The 21,740-nt window shown below is 37.4% G+C and overlaps 1 protein-coding gene across 1 annotated transcript; it reads right to left on the bottom strand.

Annotated features, from left to right (window-relative positions):
- Positions 1-1,903: 1,903 nt before the first annotated feature.
- LOC306870168 (rho GTPase-activating protein 25-like) lies at positions 1,904-21,711 on the bottom strand. The gene is made up of 11 exons (XM_079417276.1): positions 21,005-21,711; positions 16,559-16,758; positions 16,059-16,140; positions 15,799-15,912; positions 15,105-15,309; positions 13,777-13,909; positions 13,626-13,699; positions 13,413-13,534; positions 7,382-7,542; positions 3,221-3,831; positions 1,904-2,691 (listed from the first exon to the last, which is right to left on the bottom strand). Exons 1-11 carry the CDS (start codon positions 21,066-21,068, stop codon positions 2,490-2,492), a joined length of 1,968 nt encoding a protein of 655 aa, XP_079273402.1. The 5' UTR covers positions 21,069-21,711; the 3' UTR covers positions 1,904-2,489.
- Between the last annotated feature and the right edge of the window lie 29 nt (positions 21,712-21,740).

The raw sequence follows: 21,740 nt of genomic DNA, 5'->3' as shown, positions 1-21,740 counted from the left end.
AAAGGAGAAATTTTGAAACATGTACACACTAGGGGTGTGCGATATTGATAAAAATGTTATCTCGATATTTTCTGGAATTTTGTAGACAACGATAATTAGATGATATTTTGCAGAGTGTGTTATTGTGCTGGTACCTTGGAAGGTTTAGGACTGCCGTGAGCAGCTTTGAAACTCTTCATATTCTGTGTGGTGGCTAGTTTGCAAGAGTAACAGAAATGAACTTTTAAGTTAAAATTAATTGTTACCTTTCATGGGCCTTTTTACCTTAAAAAGGCCATTTTCTAACCTAATTAAATGTATGTATCATCTTTTGTGTCAAATACTTAAATTTAATCAAATTCAAATACTAAGACACTATTTACATTTACATTTATTCATTTAGCTGACGCTTTTATCCAAAGCGACTTACAATTGCTATACATGTCAGAGGTCGCACTATTAGGCTGTTCCCAATCAAATGAAATAAGTATCAACAAAATTTGTGTTTGCAATGCAGAGGTGGCACAGAATCTGCATCTGAAGTGGCATTTTCATATGCATTTACACACGCTGTTTAATACAAGACAATCATGCTTTTAACAGGCCGTTACAATTGCATAAATGTTTCGTTTTTTTGTTTTTTAAGTTGAATACTGATATTTGAAATTGTTTATTGAACGGTTCTTCAAATCAATATCACTTTGCAATCATGCTGATATTTGGAGAAAATTGTCACTCTTCCTGTGATATTAGCTTCAAATTAAACACTGGGAGCCATATGATGTTTTTTGTGATTAATTCATTGCCAACAACATCAAAAAATATCTCACCTTCCACTGAAGTTCTCAAATATCATTCTTAATTTTATGTATTTTGCACTGTTCTGTTAGGACACCAGAAACTCAACGTCGTCGTTCACTTTTTACTGATGAACATTTGTTTAACGATAGCGTTTACCATTGACGGAAATGTCATACATTAACGATAGTTTATGTTTAAAATCAGACAACACTGACAATTAATTTGAGTCGGTCGTTTTCAATTAAATGGTCGAACTGATTAGAAAAAGGTTTGCGATTCAGGCTCCTACGATTCACTCGTGCACAGAATCGTTCACGGCTAAGAAATTGAATTAGTAAATCACCTGTAGAAGGCTATTGTAGATTTAATCATACACATGAATAGCACAAGAAAAAGCTTCCAAATTGAAGCTGCTTCCAAATTGAATGCTTTGGAGATATTTTTCCAAGAGTTAAAAGAAAAAAAATCACATACATTTTGAAACTCTATACCATTAGATTATAAAGAGCAGCATTCTTCAAAATTTATTTAGTACTCCACAGGTAATTATTATTTAAGTTTATAAATGGACGTGTGTGAAATGTTGACCCAGTAACCAGTGGTGTCACGTGCCATGCTCACGCTCACTCTCTTTCTCAAGATAATCTTTCCTACATAGGAGGAACACTTGACGACAGTGTTGTTTATCTTTGAAACTGTGGTGCTGCCATGAGCTCCATATAAGTGTACAAGAGAAACATCCGGAAAGGTCCACTGAAGAGCATCACAGAACAAACTGGAATCCACCAGATGAATGACTCACCTGACCATATATTCACATTATCAGCTTTGTGTTGATTTTAAGCAGCACATTGTCTGTATAATTCAGCCTGATCGGAAATAGGAAATTCCTTCCTTATCATTTAATCAGCATTATGACAGCTGACGGACACAAAGCTATCTGGTCTTCTTTTTTCTTACGAAATTCCCAGTGTTTTTACCCCTTCCCCTGGTCTCTTGTGTGAATTCTGATCTGAAAGCATTCTTCCCATTTCTCTCTCACACTCACATTTTATCTCTTCTGACACACTATCTCCTTCTGACTGCAACCAGACAACAGACGTGAAGGTGCAGGAAAGAAAAGCCAGATAAAAACAGTTTATTTACTGACAGTAATCCACATTTTGTGTTTTTTGCCCTTTTCACCAAATTGTTCACAGACTCTAATGGAGTCTAACACAGTCTAGTGATCACATGAAGAAATACTAATTTAAAACCTCTGCCACATTATATTTTGTTTTAATTTATCATGAATAATTAAAGGTGAGCAGGCCTTCTCCTTGTTGAAAAAAGGCTCTTTAAAACCAAATCTGACCAGCATTTTAGTTTTTGTTGGGGAGTTACTTTTTGAAATCCTTTATAAAATACTATAACATTTCAACAAAAAGGTAATTAAATACTCTTTATAAATCTCTAAACTGTTTAGTCCAATACTGCATCACTTCAAAATTCACATCTTGTCTTGTAAGTAGAGAAGTCTTCTGTACATAAGGTGTCATATACTGTATCGGACAAATCCTGAGACATTACCAACTAGTCTTACTTTGAAGACATGTTTCAGAGCAGTTCATGATGTAAAACCCGATGGAGTTGTCCAGCTTGTTGTGTAGCCCTCTGAGGAGCTAGACAGGACTTACAGTATTTTGAACTTCATTCGCTTGACTGTGTCACTATGACGGCCCAGCAGTCGGTCTGTTGAGGAGCTCCTGAATCTCTCGGTTCAGCTGCTCATTGCGCACGAGTGCTTCATCCCTGCTGCGCTCTGCATTGCGTAGTAAGATCTCCCTTGCAGCTTTGCAGCGTCGCTCTGCCTCTAGTGCTGCCTGCAACTCTGCCACTGTAGCACTCAGCTCTTTGTTCTTCAGCTGGAGACTGAAGGGAAAAACACACACACATTTATATATATTTGAGGTCAGTAAGATTGAGCAAAACTAAAGGCATTTCTGAAGGATCATGTGACAGTGAAGACTGGAGTAATGCCTGCTGAAAATTCAACTTTGCATCACAGGAATTAATTACATCTTAAATTATATTAAAATATAAAACATTTTAAACTGTAACAATATTTCACAAAATTACTGTTTTTACTGTATTTTCATCAAAAAAAAAATGCAGCTCAAAGATCCCAGAGTGTTCTGAGTTTTTGCTAGATAGTTTCTAGAGTGTTCTATGCAACTGCTAATTGTTGGTTACTTAATAGGCCAAATATAAAGAGCTCACCCCCAAGACTCATTCTGGTCCCTAAATATGGCCCGGATCCCTCCTTCAATGTAACTATGAGCCCATTTTATTGTCTGGCATGCAAAGTTTATGTCTAAAGGATGTTTGTTCAAATCCCTGACCCTTCACAAATTCCACTATGGCAAATAATGAACACAGGTACACTTTTATTTAACTGTACCTGTTGATGATATTTGTTGTGCCTGTGTTTTGTGGTTGAGCTGCATTGCTTTTCTGTAGAGCAGGTGCTGTAGGTTCCGCTGTCTTCTCTCTGCTCACAGCTGGCGCAGTCACATCTTTGCTCGGCTGAGGTTTGGGAGCGGGTGTTGTGTTCTGTGACTGTGTTTTTACAGCATCTATCGGTTTGTCCACGACATTGCTACCTGTCTTATGCAAGCCAGTGTCCTCTGTGTCCTTCTGTCCTTCAACTTTTTCCTGTTCACTTTTCTGCCCTTCAGAAAATAGTGTCACTTTCTGCAGGTCAAGTAAATTAAAGATGTCCTCTGAGAATGTTTTCTCTTCGTTTTCGTTAAAGCTCTCCTGGAACCTGCTCCAGCGTTCCCAAGAAGGCTCACGGCCTCTTCCCGCTGGCAGACAGCCTAAGCTGGGTAGAGTTTGCGTCCTTTTTCTGGGGCTGTCGGGCCACGTGTCGGTTGCAGATGAAAATGGAGAGGAAGGAGAAAGAGGTGTGCCTTCTGATCCTGTCTCAGATGACCACAGGTCCTTCCTTTCTTCCTCAGGTGTGTCCATTTCCTCTTCCTCAGGAGATTCAGACAGGGAGGACACCTCACACTTAGAGAGAAGAGTGATGCGATCAGTTAAGAGAGAAAGGTGTGAAAGTAGCGCAGTTACAACTTCAAAAAAACCTTGACAAACAGCAGGTGTGTTCATCAAATATGACTATTCTTAATCTGAAGCCTATAAACAAAAACCTTTTCAGCTATTTGATTGTTTTTTAAATGAATAATTTTTTTATATATATATATTTTCTTAACTGTTTGTAATAGCACTATGGAGTTACTCTGTAGCCTGAAAAGTGCTTTATAAATAAATAAATACTAATACAAAAAATATCAATAATATGCCATCTAAATGCTTAAATTCTCTGAAGAAAATTTAAAAATAAATTTCTAGCTGAATATTTCAAAACTGATAAAACATTAAGAATTTTGAAATTCACTGATATTGCCAAGAATAAGGCCACATTTATATTTAAAAAAAAATTTATACACTATAACTTAGAACTTTGGGGTAAGAGCATTTTGTAAGAAATCAATACTTTTATTCAGCAAAGACGCATCAAATTAATCAAACGTGAAAGTAAAGACATTTAGAATGTTTCAAAAAGTTTCTATTTTAAATAAATACCTGGAAAAAAAAAAAGAGAATTTCTACAAAAATAAGACTTTAACCTGTTAACCCGCATCGGCCCGCGGGCGGGCCGGAAGGGCGTGGTCGGGCGTGGTCGGACTTTTTATTACCTTTGTTTTAGAACAATATTCAATCAATTATCATTAACTATATATCATTTGAAAGCTAAAACACTCAAGATTAACGATGTGAGCTTGTTTTTGAAATCAATACACCAGAGAGGAAAGGGTTAACAGAAATGCTGAAAGACCGGCCATTTAAAATGAACAAAGCGAACCGCAGTACTCACGTTTGATCGCCAATAGCGCTGGTCAGCTCAGACTTTTCCAAGACACACCAGCATACATTTCAAGAGAAGGGTCCACTCTTCAAAATGCATCCACTTTTTAATCAAAAACAACGAAAAAATAGGGGAAAACACGATAGATCCTCCTTTGTTTACATAAGCGATTCGAGTTATAGTTATCGATAGCGTCCATTTTCCAATAAATATCGATTATAATTCGTATTCCAGCTTTGAAACGCCATCTATTTCCAGCAGAATCGTCTCTTCCGAGTAAGAATAGCCCTCCCTCGTCTCTCTCCTTCAATCGCAGGAGCTGTTATAACCCGGGACAGTAAGCGCGTCCGTGAATGGGTCAGCGAGGTGTCAATCCGGACACATCACAATAGGGGTGTTTGAACCCAGCCAATGCCTCGCCAGCACAGTTTTGATGGATGGAAGTGTTAGCCAACCACAAGGACGTTTAAAGTGATTGACAGTTTGAATAGTTTACGTAAGATTGTTTAGAGAATAGCTCGGCGTATTGTCCGTGTGTTTTCGTGCGCTCTCGGGTTACGCATGAAGCGTACACATAATGGCGTCGCAGCGCTACACAGACTGGCTATCAGCGAACAGATGTTGTCCAAAGCTCACATCTGAATCTCTCCATCATGGATCTTCGACTTGAGAAGTGTTTCTGTGGCGTTTGGTGGTGTTTTGGAGGACGTGGGGAGAAAAATGGCTAATTTAGTAGCCGAATACGCGCTGAGATCGCTGGGAAGCGTGGATAGCATTAGCACGTAAGTGTCTCCACCCTCCTCTTGAATGTTTATGTGTCTTTATCATGTATTTGCAGCTTTTGTTTCATGTTAGCTGTTTTAGATTCTAAAAATGACAACGGAGAGGGATAATATGAGGGGATTACATGAGTTTTGTTCGTGTGGGTGGGTGGGTGTGTTTGTTTGTGGGTATGTCCCGGTTATTGTGTGTGTGTGCGTGCGCGCGTGTGTGTGTGTGTGTACAAAATGTAAACAGTGTTGCAAGTTTGATTTGTTTTGCTTACACACTTTCTCACTCTTTTTCTCTCACTCTTCCCTGTCTTTTCAGAGGTCTGGTGAATCCAGATGGTCAGAAAAAAACCATTTTAGTGGCTGCTAGAGCGTCTTCCTCCACTGTAAATACTGTAAATAGTTTTTTTTTTTTATTATTTAGTAATATTAGTAATAGTAATCTATTACTATATTAGTAAAATAGTAATATTCATAATATTCACCATATAAAATAAATAAAAAATACAAATGTTGTAAAAACAATGTATTTTGCATGTTTTGTGTTTTCACTAGTTCAAAAATGATCAAATCTGTTTTGGTTCACTGTTTTCATTATTGGAATTGTTCAGAATAAAGACTGTTTAGTTATGTTCAAATTCTGAAATAGTTTTGTGTTTTTTTGTGGTTTCATTGGTAGAGCAGTTCTGAATTGATATACATATGTAGTATGCAGTGTCTTATGGAGTCTCTAAATAGCATTTTTGAAAGGATTCCTAGACTTTTCTTGAAATAAAATATCCAAATGACTTTTCCAAAGCTTTTCTTGAAATGAAATACCATAAAGATGTACTTTCTGTAAGTCTTTACCTATAAAAAATTTATTATTTCATATTTTATTTCAGGAAATATTTAGGCGTTTTTTTTTCAAAAATGCCATTTGTAGACTAACCAAATGACTAAATGAGTCAGCACTACAAATGCTGTTCAGAAATAGTTTTTTATTGTGTGTTTTGGTGGGCAGAGCAGTTCTGAATTGATATACATATATGTATTATGTAGTTTTGACTCATTTGGACATTTGTTTACAAAGTGTCTATTTGGGGTCTCCAAATGGCTTTTTTGAAAGGACGCCTAGATTTTTTTTAAATAAAAGCTTACAGAAACTACATTTTTGGGAGTATCATCCTCAAATTTGAATCAAAACATGGTCAGATGTTCAGCTTTATCTTTATGGTGTTTTCAGGCCTTTGGCATGAAAGTCTCATCCATTTTTCCCTTAGTGAGCTTCATTAAAACATATCGCGAGTCAATTTCATGTATATTTTACCTTGTTTTACTCTATTGCTATACTAATTTTGAGTTATTATGACTCTAGAGTAACAAAGGATCAAGTGTCTAGTTTCAAACAACACCAGATTTTTAAATATAGACCTTAGGGTTCAAGAGCTACAGACATTTTTATTTGGTTATATCGTTTTTTACAAAATGCTCAAAAATAGGGGCGCAGGGTAACAGGTTAAGAACACTAATCAGCGTATTAAACTGATTTCCGAAGGATCATGTGACACTGACTGGCTGGTGAAAAATCAGTTTCACCATCAAATAAATTTATTCATTTGAAATATTAAATGATTTAACATAATTATATTAAAATAGAAAACAGTTAATATTATACTATTTTACAGTATCACAGCTTTACTGTATTTGTAAAACAAATAAATGCAACCTTGGTGAAAGAGAGACTTCTTTCAAAAACATTAAAAAATCTTACAGACCCCAAATTGTTGAACGTATATTTACAATGTTGCATGACTTTGTAGGATGTTATTATTTAAGAATTCTCCAGGCCTATGAATCACCATTTTTAAAACAGTGTGATATTTGCAAGTTCTCCATGAATGTGCTTCTGAAAACAGCTGTTATTTTACGTGATCAGTACCTCTGCAGACTCCCAGCCCACAAAACTGCGAGGGTTACTGTTCTTCTTGCTTTTGTTTTTCTTGCTCGGAAGAGGAGATGGCAGCTTGTCTTTAGAGGGTGGGAAAAGCAGCTCATGGTGTCTGATCATCACCGTCATTACCTTCTGTATCATGGGTGTTCCTGTGTGTATGAGGTGAGAACAAAGATGATCACTACAAGGTGTTAACCATAAATACCATACTTGAAATCTCATTCTTACTCATTGCAGTTCAGGTTAAATGTCCCATAAACAACCAATTTTTTTCTGTTTAACATTCTGTTTGCTTTTAAAACAGGAAGTTGTGAGTGTGATATGTCAAAGGAGTTTTTAAAATATTGCCAATAGCCTTTCGTTTAAACATATTACCCAACTTTTCAACAACTGAAATGGAATAGCATATAGCATGAAATGTAGTGCAGAAAAAGTAGTATGCTAGCCTGCCATTATATGCTTCTTGCTTTTGCAGGTGGTTTTAGGAACAGGGGCATTCTCATTCAGGGCATTTTATTAAAGGAACAAATTCTAAAAATTGGAGCAAGAAATTATGTCATTAATATTTTAGGTTAATTTTCTCCATAAAAGAAAGGCTGTAAATTTTTATATTGTCTGCTAAAAAGTTTTTTTTTTTTTTTTTGCATTTATGCAATACTGGAGCCAAACCTGAGAAAGTAGACCAGAATATTCCAGTGCATTCCTGGACACGCAATTTGCGTAGCTTTAATTCATAGGGGGGATTATGCTAATTGTGTATGAGCGTGCACGAGCGCCCCATTTACGAATGATTGGAATTCATTAACATACGGATGTTTAACTATCAAATCGGACGTTTACGAAGCATTAGTGAATCTGGAGGAGAGTTTTCGGGAAGGTCCAATGTACGCGCAAATTACTCTCTGTACAATGTGTATTCTTCACTGACTAAATTTACAAAAGTGCTTTAGTCTGCTTTAGTTGAGCAGTGAGAGATTTTCTCTTTTGTTGTTTGATTAACAGACAACAGGAATATTAGACTGCTGTCACTTTAAGAGCTGCCCAGATCCAACATGTGTTTTCTTTCTCAGCTGTTTGCTTTCACTTAAGGCCTACTGCATTTTGACACAAAAAGTGTGTCAAAAATAACTCCATTCAGTAATCCTGCACTCTATGAGCACCATCTTCACATGCGCGTGCCTCTCTGACAGCACCTGAAGGAGTGCTAGATCAATGACAGGGGGAGCTGGGCAATTAATAGTAAATATGACCAAAACAGGTTGTTATTATTATTAGCTTATTATTATTTTTATATGAATATTAAAAATCGCTATATAAGCGCATTTCAAATGTTTATGAGGAGTGTGCGAGTATTATCGTGCTTACTGTGTGACATGCCTGCGCAATCTTTTTTTTTTTTTTTTTTTTCTGCGGAAAGAACTTAAAATAGCCTACTCCCGTCATTTTTGGATGTGCTTTCTGTCGTCTCATGCAGTCTCCGTGAATGGGATGCATCACAACAATGAACCAGCTCACAGACATAAGAAATAAATCTGCAGAAAGCTTGAAAACCAATTAAAATAAAAAAAACGAATCTTCTCTGATCATGTAGTCCGTATAGGTGCATTTCTCTATAAAGGCACGTCCATTCCTGTGGAGATGGCAAGTCAGCGCCGGCATTCGGCAACTTCATCTTTGCAGCCGACACTGACTGAGAAAGCACTAGTTTATTAATACATAATTAAAATGTCTTCTTTTTCCCCGATGCCTTCGTAAATCATCACTTTAGCCGGTGCTTTGCGGTAAGCTTTAAGCGTGCGCTTGAGCGCGGAATAGGCTATAATACGCTTAAATGACAATATTAAAGGATGGTTTAGTAGGTTATTATACTAATCAATTTAATATAAGCATGCGACTAGTTGACTAGAAAAATCTTTAGTCAGGGGCAGGCCTACTTGGCACAAGGAACTGATCCATTTTTAAAATAAATTGCTGACATTACGTGCGACAGCATATCAAGTTGTATTGCAGTAATTATGCATGTGTAAAGAGACAAATGTTTTTATTTTATCAATTTTTTTATGGGGGTGCTTTGATTTTTCTTGGGGGTGCTGGAGCACCTGCTAGCCCCTCCCTAGCACCGCCCATGGACAGCACCGGGTGTGTCTCACTCATACTGGAAACTGAAGCTGCGGGCTCTTTGATCGCCCACTGGTGGCTGGCTGCAGTACAGGTCATAAACCCCGCCCTCTCCATGTAAACGAATGGGACTTGAGTCGTCATAAAAAAAAATAATTACACTTCCAATACAATTTTCCAAAATATGATTTTGGTCATTTAAGGTAGTTGTTATCACGCTGATATATGTTCAATTGTTCGTTTTTGTGGTAAGTTTGATTTTAGCTAGTAATTTGATGCTATAAAAATGGGGCGTGTCGTTATGGTTGATTGGGTCTGCGGGAGTTTGGGCGGGAGTTTGATTCTGCAGCTCCACCTCACGACTCTACTGCACAGACTCGAGCTCCAAACGAATCTCTACAGCGCAGACTCGGGCTCCAAATGACGTCATTTACTCACAATGGCAGCGGCCATACTGAGATGTATTCGCTTCACTTTTCTATAATGGAAGGAAGCGGAGACGCGTCGTCCATCTTTTTTTACAGTCTATGGACAGCACTCAGAAACAGTCTCTCAGACAGCGTGCACACATATAGTGAAATGAGTCCTCTTTCGCTGCTGATTGCATTTCAACGGCTTAAAATCACTTTTTAAACCACAATGCTTAAAAACACGTGCAAACAATAGGTTTTCATGACCACATAGCACAGCAAGGTCATGTGAACGTGTAACCGCGATAGAGACGATAGTCCAAAATCTCTACCAGTTGACAAATTTCTACTGCTTTATCGTGTTTAACAGTATATCGCCCACTCATAACCAGTGTTGGGGGTAACGCATTACAAGTAACGCGAGTTACGTAATAATATTACTTTTTTCAAGTAACTAGTAAAGTAACGCATTACTTTTTAATTTACAAGAAAATATCTGAGTTACTTTTTCAAAAAAGTAACGCCAGTTACTTTTTGTCAGCGGCTATTTACACCAAGTGCAAATAGCATATTTTTTTAGTAACAGATGCTATTTACACTAAGTGCAAATAGCGATGGATTCTATTTACACCAAGTGAAAATAGAAATATTTTTTAACGATATGCTATTTACACTAAGTGCAAATAGCTATAGATTCTATTTACACTGTTAAAATAGCAAGATTTTCTGCTATTTATACTACTTATTGCAAATAGTGGCAATTATCTGCACCTCAGTAGTACATTATAAAACCGTACGCAATAATAACGTACTGAGTGTAAATTATAATTTTAATTCAAATTTATTAAATGGATGCCACCTTATTGGGACAAGAAAGCCCTCCCTACACCTACCCTAACCCTACCCGATACTTTATTTTCAACTTTTTGATTATTTCCTTCATTTTTATTGAAAATAAATGCCTTTCTGATGCGATATGAGATTTGAAAAGGGAGAAAAAAATGTTTGGCAAAAGGTGGGCTCGAACTTGCGTCAAAAAGTATACGCCTTACCATCTACGCCACTGAAACTGATGTTGAACTAACTTGTTGACTAATCCAATCACACGTTAGTGGGCGGAGTTAGTGTAAATAGCCTTTGCCAACAAGATGGGCTATTTGCACTTAGTGTAAATAGACACGCCGTTACTTTTTCCCCATTTATTGACTGACAGTGCGCTGTGTGAGCATGCTGTTACTATAGATCTAAATGTGAATGTGCATGAATTCATCCCACTCGCAAAAAACTGATTTAGTATTCATCAAAATGAATTAAAACAGTGAAATGCAAACTCAGAATATGGCGCAAACTGCAATAATTAAATATCTTAAACAACACAAATGTATCTAATCCCATTTTATTAACCAATGTCTTTGCTGCTGACCTTTGTTGATCCAGTTCAACCATACTAATAAGCAAAAATGACTTTAGATAAACTAACAATTGTACTTCATTGTTTTTTTATTGCCGAAGAGTGTTAAACCTTCTTATCCTGAGTTTTACTTTACAGATGTGAATTTACTTTTCCTTCACAAGATACAGGGCTTTTACATTTGTATTAATGTAATTTCTTGTATTAAAAACAATCAAGCCCTGCTCATATTTAAAAAGTAACGCAAAAGTAACGCAAAAGTAACGCAAAAGTAACGTAACGCATTACTTTCCATAAAAAGTCGCTAAGTAACGTAATTAGTTACTTTTTTAGGGAGTAACGCAATATTGTAATGCCTTACTTTTAAAAGTAACTTTCCCCAACACTGCTCATAACATGGACTAAAAGGCACACCAATATAATATTAATCAGCAAGATTTCTGGCTCCCAGGTGTCTTTTATTCGGGTAAGGAGCTGAGATTAGTAGCACTCTCTTAAAGACACCTGTCCACAGAAACAATCAATCAATCAGATTCCAAACTCTCCACCATGGCCAAGACCAAAGAGCTGTCTAAGGACGTCAGAGACAAGATTGTAGACCTACACAAGGCTGGAATGGGCTACAAGACCATCGCCAAGCAGCTTGGTGAGAAGGTGACAACATTTGATGCGATTATTCGCAAATGGAAGAAACACAAAATAAATGTCAATCTCCCTCGGACTGGGGCTCCATGCAAAATCTCACCTTGTGGAGTTTCAATAATCATGAGAACGGTGAGGAATCAGCCCAGAACTACACGGGAGGATCTTGTCAATTATCTCAAGGCAGCCGGGACCATAGTCACCAAGAAAACAATTGGTAACACATTATGCCGTGAAGGACTGAAATCCTGCAGCGCCCGCAAGGTCCCCCTGCTCAAGAACTGGGTGAAAGTGTTGTGGTCAGAACTCAACTCGCCATGTTTGGAGGAGGAGGAATGCCGCCTATGACCCCAAGAACACCATCCCCACCGTCAAACATGGAGGTGGAAACATTATGCTTTGGGGGTGTTTTCTGCTAAGGGGACAGGACAACTGCACCCCATCAAAGGGACGATGGACAGGGCCATGTACCATCAGGGCCAGGGCATCGAAGCTAGCCAGGGCATTGAAAATGGGTCGTGGATGGGTATTCCAGCATGACAATGACCCAAAACACATGGCCAAGGCAACAAAGGAGTGGCTCAAGAAAAAGCACATTAAGGTCCTGGAGTGGCCTAGCCAGTCTCCAGACCTTAATCCCATAGAAAATCTGTGGAGGGAACTGAAGGTTCAAGTTGCCAAACGTCAGCCTCGAAACCTTAATGACTTGGAGAGGATCTTAATGACTTGTGGGAAGTCGTGGCCTAATGGTTAGAGTCGGACTCGTAATCGAAAGGTTGCGGGTTCGAGTCTCCGGCAGGCAGGGATTGTAGGTGGGGGGAGTGAATGTCCAGCGCTCTCTCCACCCTCAATACCACGACTGAGGAGCCCTTGAGCAAGGCACCGAACCCCCAACTGCTCCCCGGGCGCCGCAGCATAAATGGCTGCCCACTGCTCCGGGTGTGTGTTCACGGTGTGTGTGTGTGTGTGGATTTGTTCACTACTCACTGCTGTGTGTGTGCACTTGGATGGGTTAAACGCAGAGCACCAATTTCGAGTATGGGTCACCATACTTGACAATACGTCACGACTTTACGACAAAATCCTCCTGAGATGTGTGCAAACCTTGTGGCCAACTACAAGAAATGTCTGACCTCTGTGATTGCTAACAAGGGTTTTGCCACCAAGTACTAAGTCAAGTTTTGCGAAGGGGTCAAATACTTATTTGACTCATTAAAATGTAAATCAATTTATAACTTTTTTGAAATGTGTTTTTCTGGATTGTTTGTTGTTATTCTGTCTCTCACTGTTCAAATAAACCTACCGTTAAAATTATAGACTGATCACTTCTTTGTCAGTGGGCAAATTGTACAAAATCAGCAGGGGATCAAATTATTTTTTTTCCCACTGTAAATGGCATAGAACACAATGTTTTATCCATCTTAGGATGATTACTGACCCTTCATCATACTGATGGCGTCCTCCACTTGTGGCTTGAACAGGTTCACTCCCATCACCGTGGCCAGATTCTCAACGCTCATTTTATTCACCTTTGAGTTTTGTTGGACCTCAAAAAGGAATCTGAAATAACAAATATGTATATACAAATGCCACGGCTTGTTTTTGCTTCTATCAGTGTCTGATCCGTTTTGATTCTTATAGGGACTTATACCTGCAGATGTAACTCAGGAGGTTGTAGTTCACTTTTGGCAGAAGGCTGATTTGTTCCTCCAGCTTTTCTTTGCCCTAGGATTGATCAGATTGCAGTTATTTAAAGAATCAGGGCTCATCTGACATACTGTCTTTGTGAATGTGTTTCTCACAGTTGCAGTGGCGGCATCCAGCATCAGCGTGCTGTCAAGGAAATCCTGATATTGAGTCCAGGGCACAACAGGTTCAGGAAGCTCTCTGAGATACAACTTAAGTAAAGACCCCACCGTGTGGACATCAGTGTCACTGCAGGCAGAAGGTATGAACAAATTAAGTATAAATTTGACATGCGGTCATTACAGTCGACTAATCGTCTTTGCAGTCAGAAAGTGTAAAGATGAAAAGCAAAAACAGTAGCTTGTCAAATGGATATGAGCGTGTGTTCAATGGCAAGATCTCTGTTAGTCAGGACAGGATGTGGCTCAGCCACATTCTGGGTCAAACTCTTTACCTATTCTACTTCCTCAAAATAGCAGTGAAGACTTTAGCGTCACCATAAATGGTCATGCAGAGTGTGGTTATCCACATAAAAGCCCCATTCGCATGCAAGCTTTAAAGAACATTGAAGTCTGAAAACCAATGGTCACAAAATCAGTCAGTTAGTTAGTTTATTTTCTTATATAGCACATTTCTACTACTTCAAGAGCAGCCCAAAGTGCTGTACAATGCATTCAAGAAAACCAAACAAAGAAAATAACAAACACAACATCTTAAAATCAATAAAAATCAGGTAAAAAAAAAAAAAAAAAAAAAATCTTTTAGTGGATTAGTTATTTCTTGACTTTTGGAAATGTATTTCATTATTTCATTTCACATAATGCTTCTCTTCACCAAACACAGTAGTAAGGAGTAACCTGAAGTTGTTAAAAACAAATAAAATAAATAAAATAAGCCATTGTATTACCTTTTCTCACTCTAATTTAGAAGTCTGGTGTCAGTTTTTGTTTTATATTGTTTTTTGTAAGGAATAAATGCGTTTCTTCAACAGGGATGTTGATGATATTAAATTGTTCAAAAGTAAAGGTAAAGATATTTGTACAATTATTAATTTGTTTCTAATAAATGCTGCTCTTTTGAACCTTCTATTCATCTACAAAAATATTAAGTATCAATTGTTTTCAACACTGATAATAATAATCAAATTGATCTTCAACAATCATAGGAATAGTTATTATTTTAAAATATTTTAAAAAACAAAGCAGTTGTTTTAAATTGTAATAATATTTTACAATATTTGTTTTTACTATATTTTGTACCGTACTTTAATATTATGGTATTCCTTGAAGTACCTTGTAAATGCCATGGTATACGAATGAAGTAAATATTCAGTACCATTGCATGCCATTACCGGACTAAACAATAAACAATATGCTTTATTCAGGTTAGTTCTCTACAGCATTCACGAGTCGTTTCACTCAGATTTAGACATGTGAAACTTTACCTGGGGAATGAGGGTCTCTCTCCGGCATCAAAGGCCTCTCTGAACTGTTTGACCTGGTTGTCCTGTCCTGGCAGGCGAAAGATGCCCTCTTCATTCAGACCGTGCTCTCTGATGAATTCAGCACACTTCTCCACCAGGATGGGCACCAGACGTGACCCAAATTTCTTCTCATACACCATGATATCTGAAAGGCTCTTTCCAAACACTTTGAGGGGAGAAACATAATTTTATTGAATAGCAGTGGCAGTCTATGGATTCATACCATTATTAATAGGACACCCTTTGTACATTAGAGTGTCGTTCAACACAGCAGTTATAGTAAACAAAGAGGCTGTTTAAATTGATAATAAATGATGACAGTCTCTCTGAAGCAACCTAAATGCCATCAAGGTAATAGGGTTTCACCCGAGTTACCAATTTTAACCACTAGTCTAGACTACCATACACTGTAAGAAAAGTCCGAAAACAACAAAAAAAGGAATTTTCCGTATTGATTTTCCACAGGTTTTTAGAAACCTGTTTTAGTCATTTTAAATTATGCATTACACTGTGTTGTGTTTTAGGGTTAAAGGAAACGTAAACGTCCCTAAACGTAATAGACAATGTCCAGTCCTGGCAGAAAATTACCAGTACCTTATCCATTTTTCTATCATTTTCCTCCTCAGTCTATAACAAATTTTATACTGATAGATACCTCCATTAGACCGTGATCCGATGGCTTTGCGAATGGAGCGCACCCACTCTTCCATCTCGCTCTGACTGGTCGCCTTGAGAACATAGGCTTCCCGCTCCCGATCTGTACTGCTACCTAATGCATCAGGGACACAACGACTGTATGATCTTGCCCTCCAACATATACAGTAGTAGCCAATGAGATACACTGTAAACAACTTGCATAGATAGCAGGCCTGCATTACGCCTAGTGCAAGAGAAGTATTAATAAAAAAGACTCACCTGGGATAATCTCAAACAGGAATTTATCATCCGCATTTGAGGGCATCTCATTAACTTGGCATGAGAATAAAGGGATGGTTCCCTGAGATCAGAATGAGACAAGAGGGTATAGTTACAGTCTGAGTGATGGTAAATAATTTAGTAAATAGTAAAATAAAATTAGTAATTTAGTAAATAAAATATCAGAAATAAATACAATAATAATAAATATCAGAAATAAAAAATTTATAAATATAAATAAAAGCACATTTCACTTGCATTACGTTATCAGTTTGGAAACATTTATATGACATACAGACAGATTCAGACAAAAAAAAAAGTCTAAGACAACACTGAAAATCTAGAATTTTAGTTATTTGACTAATAGGACTGGCATTGTGTAAAATTAAAACAGGAAATAAGAATGACAAAAAACACAAAACAAATAAAATAAAAAATTGATGCATTAAAAATAATAAAAATGGTAATGTTTGTATTACTCATGCTTGCTTGTCTCCTACCTGTACAGTGCTCTCTCTGTCATCTTTATGGTATGTTAAGATGTTTCCTCTCAGCACAAAGAAGCGCAGCTGCCAGTTCTTTACGATGGATCTCTGCTTCTTCAGCCAGCCTGTTTTCAGAGGTTTCTCCATGGATCTCTTAAAACCAGTGTGAGTGGATCCAGGGCTCCCTTCCCCTGGCATAACACTCTTGGAGCGAGCTGAGGCGGAAACCGATAAAAATCAGGCAGAGAATAAGACAAACAAGCAGATGAGCCCGAGACTTGCTGAAAATGAAATCACCTGAACTACTTCTATTTTTATATCATGAGACCATCATGCACATGTGTGGTGATGACAGTGGCTAACAATCTGAACCCGGCAGCTTCCTGCTTGACAAATATTTGCAGACTTGCTGTAATTGTCCCGATGCTGAAGAAAAAGTCCTGCTGTGACTTTAGGCCAGTTCTGCCAGAAACAATGCCACGCACTTAAGCAAAAACGGCTTTCGATGTTACTGTGCAATGGATTGTTCGCTAGGTCAAAAGGGTATTATTGGATCTTAACTCTTTCCCACATGCGTTTGAGAACTGAAACATTAAAGAGGAACATTTTATTGTTCAGAGATTGCCCTTTTATACCTTGAGAGATCTAATGAAGTTCACAGTTATGTTTCATTCAAGAATCACCCTGGTTTTAGATTAAAAAAATTTCACCTGTTAATATGAATCATCTCATTTACTCCTTTGTTTCCTGTTCTTTATAAGCATTCAGTTTCGTTGCAATCTTAGTTATATTGAAGTGTGTATATCGCGTTTGGTCTCGTACTGTATCGCGTATCTTGTCAGTGTGTGCACTTGCTTGGCCATTTGTAGTTGATAAACAGGAAAGTGGGTTCAAGCGCCAGCAGAAGGCAGTGTAATGAAATAGTCTTTAAGAGAAGCAGTCTATCAGCGGAAGTTTAAAATCAGCTCGTAAGTGTATTTTTACTTGTCTCAGTGTTTAGCGCATTTGCCGTTGCTAGGAAACGCTTTTTTTTTTTTTTTACTGTGTTGAGAGGTGCTGAAATCGCGTTTGGTCTCGTACTGTATCGCGTATCTTGTCAGTGTGTGCACTTGCTTGGCCATTTTTAGTTGATAAACAGGAAAGTGGGTCCAGCTGAATTGAAATGGTAATTTGTTGGACTGGTATAAAAAAGGTTATTATACCGCGGCAGTCGTCGTGTGAAGCCCTCTTAGTGTGAAGACCGAAGAGTGTAAAGACCATCAACTCTACCGTGCGACTCACACACCGGCAAGGGATAGAAGTATCGCTTTTTATTTTAGTTTATTCATTTATATATTTATTATTGAAATGTTGTTATATGCATGTGTCAATTTTATTTAATTTATTTATTTTCTTAAATATGTGGGTATATAGTATTTATAGAGTTGTAACTTTTAGTTTTAATTACTTTTTCTTATTTGTAAGTCGCTTTGGACAAAAGCGTCTGCTAAATGACAAAAGTAAAGTAAGTAAAGTAAAGTAAATAAAAATTACACAATTTGACACACAACAGATGCACAGAGCTTTAAGATTTATGTGGATATAACTTGAAAAATTCAAGATATAATTTAAACCTGGAAATAAACAACAGCAAAAAAAAACTTATGATTCTGCATAACATGATCATTAGGTTTTATACAAACTTGAGCTTTTATACAAAGCTCAAGTCACATGCTATCAAAGCAAAAAATTGACAAACCAAATACTTTTTTTAATAAAAAAAATTATGATTTGTTTTATTTGTCATTCAGGTGGACTAATACTAGTTTTAGTTTAGTAATTTGACTGACAGAATACTGTATAAATGAAAAAACCTCAAGAAAGTAGAAATAAAAATATGTAGACAGAAAAAGATAAAAGAACACATAATGCATTAAATAATAAATATTAATATATGTGAATTATCTTTTGTACCTTGACAGACTTAATGAAGTACTCAGTCTACCATTTTTTTAAGGAAAAATACAAATTTCTTAGGTTGACATGCCATAAGTGTACGGATCTTTAATATTTATGTGGATATTTAGCTTAGACCAACCTAAGGTGGTTTGCTGGTTTTAGCAGGTCTCTTAGCCTGGTCAAACTGGTCTGTTGGCTGGTTTTGGAGTGGTTTTGGGCACTGGTCAGGGTCAGAGACCAGACCAGTTAAAACCATCTTACGCAGCTAAGACCAGTAAAACATGACCTGCATTTATTTTTCAGTAGGAGAATATTACAATATAATATTGATATTAATATTGAAATATATGACTTTGATTGCAAATGTCTTGGTAAATTTGAAAATAGCATTTAAAAAAATTCTCACTTTCTCTCAAAAGTTTGTGCTCCATTTGAGCCTATTGATGTCTGGGAGAGAGAACTAAGAAGCAAAAGAGATCCCATTTGTGATTTAGCTTTCTGGCGGGATAGCCCATAGCAAAGGGAGGGTGGGGTAGAGACCCCTGTGATTGAGAGATCACAAAACTGAGACGTTCAGAGTGGCAGAAAATAAGAAAATGATAAAAATCACCCCAGTTGGCCACAAAACACTTGATTCATGGCATCTCTTTGATAAGAAAGCATCTACAATAAATAAATCTCTAGACAGCAACCAGCCATTATCTAATTGACAAGAGATGATGTCACAGTGATTTGAGCAGTTGGAGCTTTTGTAGTCAAATTCGCTATAACGCATTGAGATCAGAGGAAAGGGCAGAAGAGAGAGAACTAAGATAAACAGGAAGTTACAAGCTCATCAGCCACAGGAAGTAGCATTTTTGAAAGATCCCCACCTAATGTCAGCCTCTTTGGTCTATTTTGAGAAGATCTTCCCTGATGGAGAGCACAGACCACTGTTCTCTCTCCTGGACAACAGGCCCACACATATTGCCCGGCTTCAGGCCTCACCCATTTCAAATAAAATAAAATACAAATAAAAGTTATAACGTAAATAATTTGAAATGCTACAAGTGAATCACAACATTACAAAATGCATTATAAAATAGATATTTTGAGACTATTATAATTTGTATTTGTATTATTAAATTATTAATATTTTTTTAAATTTAAAGTGAGTGTTAGATAATTAACTTCAAATGTAAAAATAGGGGAAATGAAACATGCACAATGAATAAGCAGCACTTACTGATATAGATCAACAAATTAAAAAAAAAATCTATAATACCAATATATTCTGCACCCCTAGCTACGAACACTGTTTTCGTCAACTTTAAAAAATTAGGCTGTACTATAAGATGCTTTGAATAAAGAATGTTTGCTACATATCAAATTTTAATTATTAATATAAAAAAATTACTTTAAGCAAGCATTAAACGATGGCAAAAGTAATCAAGATGTGAATGCTTATTTCCCCTGTTTTTACAATTAAAAATCCAACACTGGCTGATATAGATCAAATATTGATCGATATGAGGGGGGCAAAAAATACATAACTGATATGGTACCAATTCTATGCATCCCTAGTTGTGGACACTTTAAAAAAATGAAGCTGTACTATAAGATGCTTTGAATAAATAGTGTCAGCTAAACATCAAGTAACAATACACTTTATATAATATAATGCCATCAGAAAATTATCACACTGTGAGAAACACTTGCTGTCTTAATCTAGGATACTGCTGAGAGAACCTTAACCAAAGACCTTGTAATACGCCGCATAGTAGATAACTATCTAGCATTTAACAGTATGCTGACATTTTGAGCAGAGAATGTTTCTCAGAGTGTTGCAGCGTCTTCCTGCCTGCAGCATGTGAAGATTACACACAGAGGAAATCACTAATGCTTTGCATCTCCAGCAGACAGTGCACACCGAGACCAGAAACGCCACGAGTCACCGCATACAACAATAAACCTGTCTCTCGTTATACCCGATTGCTCCATAAATCTGCTGGAACTCTTAACAAGAGTTTTTAAACAGCCTGGAGATTAATGAGAACGTTTAGTCAAAATAGAAAGGAAGTACTACAAATAATCTTGCCACAATGACTACACAAAACATCAAAAGGTGTTTCAGGGAATAAACAGAATTACAAGGAAAGCGCGTAGCAGATGAGAAGTGCTCAAGTGCATTATATAGCCTCAGGGTGAATTCTACACCATCACCATGCCACTTTTGTCTGTCATTTACAGATACTGTAAAATCCCTCCTCTAAATTAGACTAAACACATATGCACCATCACTGCCCAGTTAATTACATTTCCCATAACATATGCACCATCACTGCCCAGTTAATTACATTTCCCATAACATAAAAGTCACACATTACATGTGTCAGTATAGACCAAACCTCTAGTTCCTAGTGACAGGAGGCCTGTTGTGTCAATGAATATAAAGAATCCCACATAAATCTACCCACCTGGCCAAGTGAGATTCCTAAAGCACGGAAAAGACTTTGACCTTTGACCACACACAGTGTCACTCACCTATCTTGGCAGTTTCAGCTCTGAAGGTGCTGAAGTCCCAGTTGCGAGGTAGTCTCAGAGACATATCTTCAAAATCGGACCAAAAGGTTACACACACACACAGACACACTTACACACATTCTCTCACTCACACGCACATACACACACACACACACACACACACACAACAATCACAAAACACAAGAGTCAACTCTAAGAGTACATTCGTTTCAGTCAGCCCCTCTTGTTCTCTTTACTTCCTCCTTCCTCTGCTGGTCTGATTCTTCTTCTTTTTTTTTACACTTCCAAACACGTTCTATCTTGCCCTTCGGATCGTCTGCAGTGTTTGTGTGAACAAACCAACAGTTATTTTGAAGTTTCTACATCCAGCATGTTTGTCTGTAGAGATGCAGCAGAGCAGCACTGTGACTCCTCGTACCCACAATCTTCATGAGCTGTGGAAGTGAGTGGAACACTCAAGACAGCAACAGAAAGAAAATAACAGAGGTGATGAATTTCTACACAGGCGAAAATGCAAACTACAGTTGTGCAGGATGTACCTCAACCAATGGGGCCACTTTCTTCTCAGACATTTAGCATCATTTTCTTGCAGAGATGTACCATGGTTTCTTTGTATTTGTACATCTAAAACCATGGTGTGTTTTTCCATCTAAAACGGACACAAAACTGTTTCTGTCATCATAAAATTCTGCATCTGACATGAAAAGGAAGTTCAAACAGCAAGGAGGAAGAGATC

Source organism: Barbus barbus (genome assembly GCF_936440315.1).
Source record: "Barbus barbus genome assembly, chromosome: 5".
Lineage (NCBI taxonomy): Eukaryota > Metazoa > Chordata > Actinopteri > Cypriniformes > Cyprinidae > Barbus > Barbus barbus.
This window is presented reverse-complemented; position numbering and strand designations above follow the sequence as displayed.

What these genes read in the sequence shown, in the direction of transcription:
- LOC306870168 (XM_079417276.1), bottom strand. Translation starts at nt 21,068, where the DNA reads ATGTCTCTGAGACTACCTCGCAACTGGGACTTCAGCACCTTCAGAGCT. An exon ending in ACAGAGAGAGCACTGTACAG is followed by an intron (nt 16,141 to 16,558) that starts GTAGGAGACAAG and finishes TTCTGATCTCAG; the next exon opens with GGAACCATCCCTTTATTCTC. An exon ending in CTCCTGAGTTACATCTGCAG is followed by an intron (nt 13,535 to 13,625) that starts GTATAAGTCCCT and finishes TTGTTATTTCAG; the next exon opens with ATTCCTTTTTGAGGTCCAAC.